Source organism: Vidua chalybeata, chromosome 1 (genome assembly GCF_026979565.1).
Source record: "Vidua chalybeata isolate OUT-0048 chromosome 1, bVidCha1 merged haplotype, whole genome shotgun sequence".
Classification (NCBI taxonomy): domain Eukaryota; kingdom Metazoa; phylum Chordata; class Aves; order Passeriformes; family Viduidae; genus Vidua; species Vidua chalybeata.
This window is the reverse complement of record NC_071530.1, coordinates 121,666,591-121,681,374: the sequence shown is the minus strand read 5'-3', so window position 1 is coordinate 121,681,374 and position 14,784 is coordinate 121,666,591. Positions and strand designations below refer to the sequence as shown.

The window sequence follows — 14,784 nt, the reverse complement described above, 5'->3', positions numbered from 1 at the left end:
AAAAACTCCATAACATTGCCACAGATTATTTGAATTCATGGCAATATGTTTATCATTTAAATAGTTTCATTACACCACATTTTTTTTTAGTTACAAGTGCATAAATGCCACTGTTATATCTCATAAAAATTTATTTTGTTCGTAACTATGTTCTAGGCAGTATTTTCATTTTGTATCATTTTCTAGACAATTTTGCACAATGCACGAAGCTCTTCAATGTCTATTCTATGGTTGGTGTATCTTTTCTGTTCTCATTTGTTATGAAGATTTTAGTTTCATAATATTACTTTATTTTGAGAAAATGTAAGCAAATGTGTGTGCTGAAGCTTTGGTAATGGAGAAAACCAAATAAGCACCAAGACATTAAGCATGTACTAAAACAGCAATATAGTAAATACAGACTGTCGAAGTCAGTTAGAAAAAGCATGAAGCATGCTCCTAGAAATACTCATGATTGGGGAGTTTATCTTGCACTTTTTGAAGCCAGTAAACCCCACAGAATTTTAACTAATTTTTCACATTTTCCCTCGCGTTTCTGGGAATGTAGTTCACATGCAACAAGTGTGTTGCAAGTTACATATATTTTGGTGTTCAGAGAGATCAGATGTTGGTCTTATATTACACATGTTACTTTCCAAAAGCTTTGGTATTCTTTGTTAAAATATCTCTAACACTGTGGACTTCATTTTCATTGAAATTTAAAAAAAATAAAACAAAACACATTAACTCTGTATAAGGGAGAGATTAAGGAATACATTGTCATGGATGACATTTGACATAGTTTTTCTGAGTATGTTTACTGATTAGTAGAGTTTCCAAAAGTTTTCTAACTATAACTATTCTATCAAAAAACAAATTCTAAATAATGACATTTGATGTCATATTTTGGGACTTTTTTAAAGTAATTTAAAGTGGTAAAAATCAGTAGAACACTGAAAAAGATAATGTTTTGAATGGATAAAACAGTCCATTTGTATACAAAAAAAATTTCCTAATCTCTTCTTGTAAGCTTTTCTTACTTTTCATCTAGCTGTATCCCTGGAACAATGTTATTGCTGTCTTATACGTAAGAGTGTAGAACAGCTTCCAGATATTGGTGCTGATGATAGCAGTCATCATACCTACCATTTTATTTTATTTTTCCCAGATGGAGAACAGTTTTTTTAAAAAAAAATCTGTGGTGCGGGGAAGTGCAATGCACTAAATATACCTTGCAAATTATCTAAGCAAATGATCACAGTGGTCCATGCATTCCTATTTCCTTAAGTAGGATTGCCTTCACTCTGCAAAATCATTATTACCTTAAGTTCTTCTTTTCATGAAGCTTGTAAACTATGATGAAGGGAGGAGAAACGTATTTATCTCTCTTGTGTTTTTCTTCACTTAACTATGTCATCAGGAGCAGCTGAAGCTCAAGGGGTTATTTCTTTTCATGCTTCCAGCTAGATTCAGAAGCTCTCTTCAGCCAAGCAATATAATTTGCTTTAGTGATTGGAAACAACAAATTGTTTGCAGCTATTCCCTTATCCCTTTCAAAACATAGTCCCTTCCTGTCTGCAGGAATTAATATTATGGGGTCAGGGAACTGGAAGAAAATACTGCTCACTAAGGAGGCTTATTGTAAAATAGAATAGAATACAATCTGTCCTATAAAGTAAGATAGATAAATATACATCAAAATCTATGTGACAATAAAAATACCGTCAATGACTCACCATTGGCAAAAATGGGAGAAAACCCCCAATGAGCATAGTATACAAAAGTGTATTTTGTCCAAAGTGTAAATTTTCCCACAGGAAAACTTGCATTCTGCTTGAAGGGCTGGTGCTGATCTTGACAAAATTGAAGACTGTGCCATCTTTAACATATAGGGAGGTGGGTGTCAATATTTTTCTCACAGGTAACAAGCAGGAAGACAAGAGGAAACAATCTCAGGCTGCAACAGGGGAGGTTTAGAGTGGATATTAGGAAAAATACCTTCACCTAAAAGTTGCCAACCATTGGAACAGGCTGCTCAGGGATGTGGTTGAGTCACTATACCTGGTGGTATTTAAAAGTCTTCTGGATATGGGGCACTCAGAGATGTGGTTTTGTGGCAGACTTGGAAGTCTTTGGTTAATGGTTGGAATTGATGGTCTTAAATTACTTTTCCAGCCTAAATGATTCTGTGATTTCTGTGCCAGTGCTATAGTCAAGTAAATCAATATGAAAGCAAAACTCATTCATTCAAACTACTGACAGAGTAGTTTGAGCACCGTCACATGAAGAGCCAGCTCCTTTTTACAGCAGCAGAGTATCTGGTGTGCTTATAAATAATGCTAGGCTAGTGGGACACCTAAAGTTAAGGAGAGTGCCATGTAAAACAACCTCTCTAGTGATGCAAATTCAAACAGCAATTAAAAAAAAACTTTGTAAATTCAGACCTCTCCATGTGAGTCTTTTTCCAAACAGGTGAGCAAGAGCGAGGGCCTGAAAGACAGACTAGGGAGATTGAACTAATTTATATCAATTGTTGAAAGTGGATTTTCAGAAATACATTCTTTTTAGGATACTGTTCTTTGTTCACCTAAAAAATCTTTCGAACCACTGTGTATATGTGACTGGTATTACAGAAATTAGTACCTTGGCACTCCTGAGTTGCTGAGCTGTTCTGGGTTTATTGCTATGGACCCTAGAGGTCTGAAGGAGAATACAAATATGTTATAAATCTTGGCATAAGAAGGCAGCTGATTCCTCAACAAGCACATAGATTGATGTTTGCCATATTTTTAGGCACAGCAGGGCATGTTTATGCTCAGCACTGCAGGAGTCTGACATTTGTACAGTTCAGAGATTCAAACTGAAAAAGTTTCTTATTTTAGTGGAGTAAGATGGGTGTCTCCAGTGAGATGATTAGACCCCTTATGTCAGCTGTCTGAAATACCTAATGTAAACAGTCCCAAAATCAACTAATCTCACTTCCTGTAAACAAAAGACTATGTCATTCTTTTCTCAGAAAATGGATTAAAGAGCACTTTTATTACAGTGCTTAATATCATTGCAAAGGCTTGGAAATATCCATCATTTTCTCTCTAAAATACACCCATAAGGTTTCAAGGTTGACTGTGCCCAAATTCAGCTTCTAATCATGGGAGCAGTTACGTCTTTGTTCCTATATTTCTAGTCATGTTTCTATGTCTGAAACACTTCTCTTCCCCATTATGTCTTCCCCATATTCCGCTGTCAGATACCTGTGTGTACACCTTGGTAAGTGGCCTCTCAGTGTTTTTTTTCAAGAGCGAGTAGATAGAAGGCTCAAGAAGTGTAAGTCTTTTTAGATCCACAGTTATTCTGTGGTCCCGACATTACTTTTTCCTTCTTGGGATGTGGATGAGCTGGGCATTGTTCCCTTTGTGGTTTTATGGGTGCTGGATTATGTAGTAAAGCAAAAACAAACTCCTTAGCTTACTTGATTTTTGTCTCTAAATGTATCAAGTGCACATTAACACTTTCTTTTGTGGCAGTGTGTGGGATCAGCCAGCAGGGTGTCATCTGCCTTTGTGCTGCTTTCCATGGCCTCTCCAATACTGGCTAGATTTTTGTTTCCCATTGTTTTGTTTTGGTACACTTAAACACAGTGGGGTTTGGAGTTGCTCTGATTGAACTTCATGTTGCAGTAAACTGTAGATTACAGTAACTTTAGATTACAGTAAATTGTCCTTGGGGTTTTTCAGAATTCAGAAGTTGTGTAACTTGCCAGCTCTACCACAGTATGTTTTAGCTTGTATTGAGACATTCTAAAAGTGAAATATTAAACAATTCTGGAACAAGAAACTAGCTCCTAAGGTAAAAAGAGCATGGTCAGCCATTTTCTTTGATGTCTTCTGCATTAAGCTTTGAAATGTGTCACAGTTCGTTTTTAATCCATTTTGATGTACGTCATTAATTGCATGTAATTTATGCTATTGTTTAAATACATTGCCATAGGGTACAAAATCAGAAACCTTAAAAAAAATAGTCCAAGTATGTTAAATCAAGGTAAACAAGATAAGGTACAAGACCCATAATCTTTACATGTGTATGAAGTGTTTGGCAAAATACTTTGTTGAAGTATGATGTCTGGCACAGTACACTGTTAGCCTGTAAATCTCTGTGGACATAGACCTAATTTATTTATGCTGTTATTTATGTCTAAAACTGACATCTGGTTTACCAGTCATTAGCCCCAGGTTATGTTTTCAAGTACTGAAACCAGGTTGGCTGTTTGCCAAATGTAAGGAATTTCCTCCTTTTTTCAGGTATTACTAACTAAAGATTAGTGTTTTTTAAATTCTTCTGAGTAAGGACTGAAAAATTAATTTAGGCTGGGAAGGAGGAGTTTTCAGAGGCAAATTCCATTAGGTAAGGTGATACAGATTGATGTGCCAGCAGTGTTTGTATAATAGACCTGCTCATGCTTTACTACATCAGACTTCACTGGTAGGACCAAGCTAGTCCAGTTACTGAGTGAAGTCAGTTCATAAAGAAGGAGTGGCTGGTTGAGATTAAAAATCAGTAAAGCACAAAGGAGGTAGGTAAAGTAAAGTTAGCTGAGGGCATATGTCTCATTTTGTTAATTCAATCTGAAGTTTAGGATCACTTTAGATTACTTACTGCTTGAAGCTCTTGTATTACATTATCTATTAGTCAGTCTTTTTCGTCTTTCAGTTTCTCTCAGACACCCCCATTTCTTGCTGGTATTCAGCAAGTGACCTACTCTCACTTCTAAGCTATTACAGCAAAGAGTTGCTGAGAGTTATGAAGCCAAGAGTTCTTAGGTAGCTCTACAGAGTCATGCAAGTATGTATTTTTAATTCTACCATAGCAGAATATTGGTTTTCACCCAGTATTATCACTAAAAGAAGCTGAGAAGAATGACTGCCACCCTTGATAAATGCCAGTCTCTCACTTGCAATGTTAAAAAATGCATAAATGTTCTATATATATTAAGCATTCATTACTAATATATAATATCAAGAGAATATAGAAACAATATGGGGCAAGGAAGAAATTTGTCTACCAAAGAACTTCCCTTACAGTCTTTCCTCCAGCTCATTTTACCTGGAAATGCTACAGATCTCTGTAGTAATCTTGCCAGAACTTGGTTTTGCAGATTGTAATTTTTTTCTTTGACAGATAGAAACAAATGTGAAAATGTTGGAAAGCTTTATACTTGGGAAAAAAACTCAGCATAATACTCTCTGCTTCCTGGAACAATCACTGCCTTTTAGAATTTAGGAAGGCAGAATTGTTTTTAGAGAAAGCCAGTTTCAAGAAGGATAGTAATTGGTAACATTATATATATGCAGTATATAATGTTTCACAGATAAACCTGAAAGCTGTCATCAGTAAAAAATATCTCTTGAGAACTTCATGCAGGTTTGGTAATTACTGATATTTTTATTCTTACAATATGGAAATCTGTTAATTTAACATTGTAAATATTACTAGTTTAGGATAATGTAATAGGAGCATAATTCTGTGTCATATATTTGGCAAATGGAAAGCAAAATTATTTTTAGAATTTTAAGAATTAGAAAGCAAAGCCCTGGAAAGCTTTATGCTGGATTCACTGTGTTTAATAAAATTTGAAGAATGAAACAAAGTAAACATATGCTGCTTACATTTTTAGTTGACTCTGAATGAAGCAGCATTATAAGTGCTTTGAAGGATACCATGGAAATACAAAATAATCTGGAGGGTAATGGACAGCTCTAAATGGGTTTTAAATTTAGATAAACATTACATCATGCATTCCAGGCACATGGCATTCTGTATAAGCATTGTTGCTGCAGAAAGGGAGATAATATTGTTTAAGCTCTTCAAACCTCAGCACTCCTCCTTCAAGTTATTTTTCATACATAAATAGAAATCTGACCATAGTATTGCTGAAAGAAGGAGCTGCTTGTAAGAAGCCTCTGGCTCTGTGCTTATAATTTTTGAGTGTAGTTGATATGATGTGTTCCTGTCTACCTACCCAGTGAAACAGAGAAAAGTTATCACTGGTGATACCAGTTGTCCCACAAACTAGAAAACTTAGGCTGCTCTAAAAATCACACCCTGGTATGAAGTTTCTCAGGTTTTCAGTCAGGCATTGGTTCCCCAGCCCTCACTCACTGATCGCAGAGATTGGTGCTATCTGGTGCCTACCAGCTATCAGATACACTGGTATCTACCAGTATCTATAGGTACTCCACATGCTGCCATGTGGTACCAGCACTCCCCATGAGCTATAGTTACAAATTCCTTTTAAATGTAAGTACAGTTTGATTTCTGCCACAGATACAACTTAATTTGAAGCCTCTGTCTTTGTTAAATTTACCATCGCTGTGCATTCATTAGGGAAGTGGTGGATTGTCCCTCTAAATATGAATTGATTTTGGTAGATACTTTAATTTTTGTATTCATTTGAAAGCTTTCAAGTGTGTGTTTGCCACATCATGTGCAATATTAATGATAGTCCTGATATTTTCTGGGACAAATACACATATAACCACACAGTAATTCAAAAGTTACTTGTGTGTATTAGGTATTACAGTTGCTGAGAAATAATTTTTTACAAAGAGCCACCTATTCACTTAAAATCATTAAAGGTCATTTGCTATGGATTAGAATGCAGCATTGCAAAGCAGGTACTTATCTTTCTTTTGCAAGATAAGTAGTAGTCTTTTGCAATCTGTGGATTGCTGCCTTCTTTCCTGCATAATTTCTATTATGCTGCTGAAACATGAGATCAATCCTTCCTGGAAAAAATCTACCACAGTCTTTTTCTTGGCTGGGGAGAGAAAAAGGAGACTTTTTTGTGTGTGTGTGTTTTGCTTTCAAGAGTTCTCATAAAGATCTCTTGTCATAGCAAAGGACATAGAGTTCCCTGGAGGAAAAAAAACAGTTCTCCAGTAGATGGTGGTCATTCAGTTGTGGGTCATTTTGACATGATATATCATAGACTTAAATTTCTATAAATAATTGCTGATAGCAAACAAAACTTGGAGACCTTACAGTGACAAATTTACCCCCAAAATTAAAGGTAAAGAAAGCTTTCCAAAACTGTGGGAAGCATAAATGGAGCAAATAGATTGTATTTCTGCTTGGATAGTTCTCCTTTACAAACACTGTCATTCAAAACTAATATATTTCTCCATAGTTTCTGGTAATACTAGTCTGATAGTGTGTGGGTCAGTTCAAGGCAGAATAAAACAAGTACAGACAAAATGTAGTATCAAGCAGCAGTAATTGTAAGCAATTCATCTGGAAAACATACAGGCAGATGAAATGTGGAAGTCAGAATAAAAAAACCCAGGGAAATAAATAACAACAGAAAAATTATTTGAGTCTGATACTTAGAATTAAGTGTGCAAGAAGTTAAAAAATTATCTAAGTATGCAGTTGCAAATGGAGATGATAAAATACATTTTGCTGAAGTTGTCCAGTGAAGCAGCCAAATGCCAAGGTGATAAATAGCAAACAATTGCACGAAGCGAAGAGCCTGCGTTCCCGGGCAGGGCACAGAGCTGCTGTTCTGTGCAGGAGGATCAGCTCTGCCGCTTTCTCCCGTTCCTGTCGCTTTTGTCGCCGCTTGTCAGCAGTGAAGAGGCTGTCAGGAAAGTGTCTCAGCACAGACATGTGCACACTCTTCAGTCTGGCTGTCGAAGGCCTGCTCAGGAGCGTAAACATGTTCTTGTGCCTTGCCCTCCAGTGCTGGTCTCTCAGCACTGAGCTCTGCTCCTGTGTGTCACTGTAGGACATGCCTTGGCAGTGCTCGCTCCTGTTCTGCTCTGCTGGAGCTCCTCGCTGAGAGTACAAAAGGGGCAGAATAGCAGGAAGTGTGAGTTGAAAAAAGAGGTGTGAGATAAGGCAGCCAAGGAAAGCTGTGCTCATTTACCTTCTGTTCCTTTGGCTTCTTCCTGTTGTGACCTGCTCTGCCCAGCCTCATGTGACAAAATTACACTGGCTTCTTACTCATATCACCACTTAATTCCTTAACTAATTGATACTGTACTTTTCATCAGAATGTCTGTTTTGCTTTTTGTATATAATAATAGAGAAAATTCATAGGCATCAATAAATAAATGTATTATCCTGGCAGTATGCTTTCCTGATGCTGGTTGTTTAGTATATTAGCTTTTAAAATGTCTGTCTTAGCAGTAGCAATAGTATTAGACTATTTTTATATGGGAGTAGTCTGGTTCTTTCATCACAAAAAGATGACCAGTGTCTGGTTTATCTATGAGCAGACTACATTGTTGTCTCACAAAACAATGTCCCAGTGCTAGGACTGCTTCATTAGGTTTATGCTACATAGACATAATTATGCAGGAGCTAAGAATAGCTCATCTAATTGAAAATAATGATTGTACAGAAAGAACAGGTTTGATTACTGGTACTAAGCAGGGACATTCCATACACCCATTCATGAACTGCACAGAACACATATGGGATTATGCAGTGTATTTGTTTTTATTAACAGTTTCTTTCCCCCATCCTGAGTACAAAGCAAAGGTGTTACAATTCATTTGCTCATTATCTTTTTTCTCATAGGCCTAGGGGGACCTTCAAGAAGGCAGCATAAGCTAATATTTATCCAGTAAATTATGACAAGCTAAGCTTTGAAAGAATATTCAACATTTATCCCCACACACATTTTAGGGAGGATGTAACTTAAATAAATCTTCTCCAGGCACCACAGATGAAACTGTCTATGTGTTTTTTTTATGTCTGTGTTTATACTAGTACCCTACGGGATTAAACATCCTTTTAGAAATGCAAAGTCTGGCATACTGTTAATCTCTCGATGCTCATTCTGGTTAATGCTAACATTTAATTCTTCTTTTATCTAAAACACATAGAACCCTTCTTTATGTCTTGAAAATGAAGCTGAATGTTCACAGTGATGTTGTTAGAAATTTTCATTTATTTAATTACTATTCATTGCTGTTACCAGGCACATGGGATAAAATTTGGTGTTGTTGTTGTCCTGTTAACTCTTTCCTTACTTCTGTGTCAGTTTTCTGCTAGAATGTTATGAGAAAAGTGATGAGATCATGAAATTTAATGTATTTTGTTCAGAAATGTTAGTAATATCTTTAGAATCTCAAAATATTCTGCTGGTTTGCCATGTTTAGCTTCCCCTCTGTTCTAAACAGCAATTTCATAGCTCTAGGCTATGTGCTAATGCTGTAGAAGCACAGAGAGATCACTACCATCAGGAATTTTTAAACAGATGACTGTTTGGAAAATGGGGAGGCAAGATGGGCTATGTAGTGATGCAAACCTGCAGTAACACAACTGTCAGTTTGCAGTCTGGAATCAGAGGCCTTTACAGAAGCTGTTCTTCGGAGTTTTTGAGAAATAGCAAGAAGAAAAACGTGGAAGCAGAGTGCAGATTACTTTACCAATGTATTCCATACTGTTGTCTCGACTTCAGAAAAGTTGCCTTTTCAGATTGTTTTTGGATTTGAAATACAGTGAGTTACAGGAATTTAGGACAGTTAAGTTCCCTTTTCTACAAAAGCCTATTGAAGTGTTAAACACATTTTCCAGGCTATTCCTTGCCAATATGATCTGATTATGGAAGACATTTCCTATTTTTTGGGCCAATATACTTGAATTTTGCCCTTCAAAAATTTTCACATGGTACCCTGCACTGACCCAGCATTAACTTTGAAATGTGGTAAATGTAGTAGCATTCCTGAGTCCCTTTGAACACCAGGTGTCCTGAACTCCCAGAACCCTGTTTAGGAGTCAGTGTGGTGGCCCAGTCTGACCTTCTGTACACTCCTGTACACATTCTGGTAGCATGTAAATAAATCCTAATCCTGTGTTTCTGTTAGATACTATTATTTCCTTCTATTTAGAAATTTTAATTACAAGCTTGGGCTGTAAATTGTGTTCCTCCAAGTAAATATGATCCAAGGATGAACAGGACTGAAGAGCTGAGAGGAATAGTGATTTAATCCTGAAACACTTCAGTAACTTACAGTTCCTCACAACAATTTGTCTAAGAGTGCACTGTACAGGATAGCTGAGGTCCTTTGCTGTCACATGCTTGATGCACCTGCTAAAAGACTCCTCTGCATATAAACTGTTTTCTGCTTTGTACAGAACCGCACATGCAAGAGCTAAAGCTGATGCTGCGGATCAGGCTGCTCAGGCTGCTCGCCAGGAATGTGATATTGCAAGAGCAGTTGCCAGAGAACTTTCACCAAATTTCTACCAACCAGGTAATTTAGATTGGGGTTTTATGTGGCTATTTGTTTTATTGCAGTGAAAAGATTTTGTGTTAAGTTAAAGTTGATTCCATCTTGAATGTTGTGTTTTAATACAGAAGTCATGTGTATGTCATAAAGAGTGTACATTGCTCAAGGAGATTTTATTTTCCATTTTTAATAATTTGGTGATTATTTCTTTATATGAAAAGAGTTGAGTGTTGAAAAGTCAGTATCAAGCATATAATTTTGCCTCAGATTAATAGTTTATTCAGGACAGTATCAAAGACAGACTTCAGCAATCATAAATTGACAGAAATTTGGATTAATTCTGTAATGTGTTTATTAGTGGGAAGAGCTATAGGTTTTTTACTGTCCAGTGGAATTCCTGACAGTCTTGGTTGGCTGAGGTCTGAATTTTGGAGAATGCTTTACCGTTAGACATGCATAACCTGTAAGGGAATCTTCCTCTGTTCTGCCTGGGGTGTTCTGTAGAACATTAGTCCCATATTCACAATGGCATAGAATTAAGTCTGTCCCACTTACATCAGCGTTGCAGCCCATTTTCATCTGTCACAGGGCTTGGAAAGTTGCTATAGGAAGAATCAAAGTTGGTTTTGCTTTGTTTTTCTGCTGTCTTTCCCTGAGGTTCATATTTCTGTGTACTGCTCCTTAGCTTAAAATTGGATAGATAAAATGGAACTCCATTTGCCAGTTTAATGTCTTCTCATGTCTGCCCTTTCTTTCACCTGTCAAATTGGGTTGAGTCATATCTTGTTATTACTTTTCAAGGATCTGCCTGTACTCGCATGCTAATGCAGATTATAACTCTGAGATTCATTTTCACTTACTGTCATTTTCTGCTCATCCTTGTTTCAGACACAAACTTATTTATCTTAAATGCACCCATATAGTGAATGCAGGCCATAATGACCTACAAAAGCAAAGACCCACGTTCTGCAACATTTTCTAATAACACACCTATTTACTTCAATTTTTATTTCAAATGGTCACTATATATAACTTGCTACTAAATCTTTCCTGTCAGTTACCTAATAGAATACTTGTTTTCTTCTTTATTCCTAAGTATTTGGTTGTAGAGAGAGAATGTGTTTTGGGGTTGGGGGGATTGAGGACCTCTTTTTGTATTCATTTAGTGCCTAAGTCAAGGATTGTTCACCTGATTGGAATTTTCATTCCCTTTACCAGTCTTGCAGACTTTCTTTATACACATCCTAATATAAATTCATCTTTTTTGAACATGGCCGTCCAGAACTGTTGGCAAAACTCAACAGAACTTTTTCCAGTAGTAAGACTTTACTAGCTTTAAAACAGCATAAATATGTACTTTTCACTGTTGGAATTACCTCACTACTACCTCTCCTGTGGATTTGTTTTATTGGCCCTTACTTATTGCTATCACAGTCAAGTTTTTTTAATTTTTCATTATTTCATTCTCCACCATGATGATAATGATAAGAGCTGAAGAAGTCCTAGTTTACAGCAGCAGGCCATCTTACCATCTTATGAGTATGTTAAGAAGTGATAACCTTAGCCATGCAAAGAATAGAAGCATTTGGAAAGAAACTATTGGAAAGCTGCCAAACCCTTCAAATAAAGAAATTACTAGAGTACTTGAGTGAAAATGCCAACATCTGACAGTATGAAATTTGACACAAAGAAATCACCTAGATCAAGAATTCCCAGGTGTCTTTTTACTCCCTGCCACAGGAATTGAAATAGCATTGCTGACAGATCAGCTGAGATATGGGAGAGAAGGTGTGGGGTTTATTTTCCTCTCATTTGAAACTTTTATTCTATTTGCAGAAGAGGAGAGTTTGTATCCCTTCCCCAAGTGCAGCTGGATATGTGTGGAATGACACAGCAAAGCATTTCTCAAAGTTTACTTACTCTTTTCTCTGTGTGGAAACATGTCTCAGTTAGATAGCTCATAGCAAAAGATAAATACCTTTCATGGACTCCAAATTTTGAATTCTCTAATTGTTTTCAAGATAGTCAAGTGCAGCATATTTGTATACATTGGGAAAAAAATCTATTCCCATTACATAAACAACTTTTAAATGCCAAGGTGTTAACTAAATCCCAGTTATCCCAAATAAACTCCTGCAAACCACCAGGTTCACAAGTCATTGGGATGGTTTCAAGTACTGTCATGTCTGAGGCGCTTTCCAGGCTAGGTGTACGTGATACCTTTTTCAGATACACTTTTTCTGTGTGGCACTATTAACCCACTCACTTGTACACATACTTGTTTGTTTAAGCATTTCCCAAGAGTCATACCTAGAGTAACTGGACAGTGTTACTGTTAGCTTTTGTCATTTATGATAAAAAAATAGATAAATATTTCTAAGTATTTACATTCACTCACACAAACAGAAGTAAATATCTGCTTTTCAAATAGCATTTTTCATGTGTTTGAATGAAAAGAAGGTAACTGTTATTGCTTCCTAATAGCAACTTCTTGGTTTTCTTTTGTTGCTTGAGGTTTTTATTTTTACAATATCTGTAAGTGCTGCTAAGAGGTATCAGTAAGAGTCCTGTCTCATTCTCTGAAGCTATAGTTAAGTGAAAGCTTTCCATTGTACTAAATTGTCTGGAAAATAGGTTATGATGAGAAAGCGTGATTTTGCTCTTGTTTCTTTAACTGCTTAGTATGGTGGGCAAGTATGATGTCAGCAGTATATTATGTAGCGTATCAACAAGCCTCTTGAAACAGAGACAAAAAGAAGTGAAATACAAATACATCTCTAAATAACAAAAGCATTCTTTTCTGTGTTAATGAGTGATCTCTGAATTACTTGTAGCCTAGAACCATTTCAATATTTGAAAACCTTTTGATAAAGCTCTTAAACTTCAGGTTCTTAAAAAGCAGTTTTCTGGGCCATATAGCCTAGTATTACACACAAATTATAATTACAGTGAATATTCATCATTCATTGTACCATGGCAGTTCATACTTCCCAAATACTTTCTCTCATGTTTCACCTTTATGTTCATTAAGACATTCCTCAGAAGCTGCCAAGTGCCTCTCTCTACCTTTGTAATGTAGTTTAAAAGGAGACTAAAAGGAGAACAAAGCAGTAGGAAGTAAGTAGCATCCAGCAGGTAAGAATAATAATGAGGTACTGTAGAATTCTTGAGATTCAGGTCTCCCAGTGATTGATTGCCTTAGTATTTGCATATAAGGAAAGCCAAGTATGATTGAAAAGGTCAGAGCCATAGTGTAAGGACTTAAACAAGGTTGCACAGAGCTGTTTTCCCTGAGTTTGTTCATCCTATTCTCAGGCAAGACCCTGCTTCTACTGCTGTAGCAGATATTTGTCTAGCGATTAATAATTAGGGGGATGTGTGTCTTTGCAGAGCCCTACCCACCATGCTCTACATTTTGAAGGTTCAACAAACATTGTACTCTTTATAGAGACCATATTTTACTGGCCTTTTTATCAACAAACAAAACAAATTTTGAGAAATTTCAGCTCTGACCTGTTTGTTTCCTCCAGGCATCACTAAACTTGTGGATGTGTCAAAAGAGAGCACACCAGGACAGGAAACAAATGAAACCTGAGTCATAGCCTCATTCAAGGGAGTCATCCAGGGACAGTTTGAGATCTGTCTTTGCTTAAACAAAAAAATAAGTGCTTTTTTCTGTCTCTTGTTAAAACCTAAAGAACAAATGACTGATGGAAATACTGTATCAAAGGTGTAACAGAAAAGAAAGGGTTTTGACACTCAGTGAAAAGGGGCAATATTGTTCCAGTCTTGTGCAAGGTTAGTGGATGCTTTGACTGACACATTCATTCTAAATTCACAGACTGTCTTTAGGATGTGGTCTTGTAAACACACTATCAGATGGTAAACTGAAGTATGGACTTGCACAGACTGGACAGCTAAGCCATAATTGTCTGTGTGCATATATATCCTGTAGCAAATGGATACCGCTCTTTCATTCAGTTTGAATGAATAACATTTGATTAAATGAAAGAAGGGTACAACTACTTTGCTGCAGGGTAAGAGCAGTCTGGGCACTTTACCACAGATTAGTTAAGGTCTGGAAATTCAGATCTGAATTGTTTTCTGGCAGATTATTTGTCAGGCCAACCAGCTGCCAGATAAACATACGTGGATCACCAGAGCAATTCATCCAGCCTTTGGCCTCCTAAACAAGGCATGAGAGAAATCAAGGAGCAGTTTATAAATTAAATCTGCCCAAGTTTAGAGATGGACAGAATTTCTTGAGGTGAAATATATGAGCAAAGGCATCCTGATGATGAGAGTAAGAATTTGGCAAGATTTACTAGTATTTTTTGCTATAAGATTTGGTTACTGTTAAAGTGTCAGTATTAACATGCTGAACATTACTAGTTTCAGAAATAAGCATTTTAAGTTCATTACAAGGCAATTTGTAATGGCCACTAATGCCTTAAAGAGGAATTGTGGTTTACATTCTCTTTTGACCAGTGGTAGATGTCTGTAGCTTAAGAAAAAAAAACATCCTTCCCATCTTCCTCTTCTCTGCCATTACCACCTCCTCGAGTTTTCA

General features: G+C 36.6%; 1 protein-coding gene across 3 annotated transcripts in view; it reads left to right on the top strand.

Annotated features, from left to right (window-relative positions):
- Positions 1–14,784, top strand: part of JPH1 (junctophilin 1) — an 82,619-nt gene that overhangs the window by 44,581 nt on the left and 23,254 nt on the right. For all 3 annotated transcript variants that reach the window (XM_053951776.1, XM_053951783.1, XM_053951767.1), the window contains exon 3: positions 10,120–10,238. In XM_053951776.1, the coding sequence (XP_053807751.1) occupies positions 10,120–10,238 (119 nt within the window). The remainder of the gene's footprint in view (positions 1–10,119; positions 10,239–14,784) is intronic.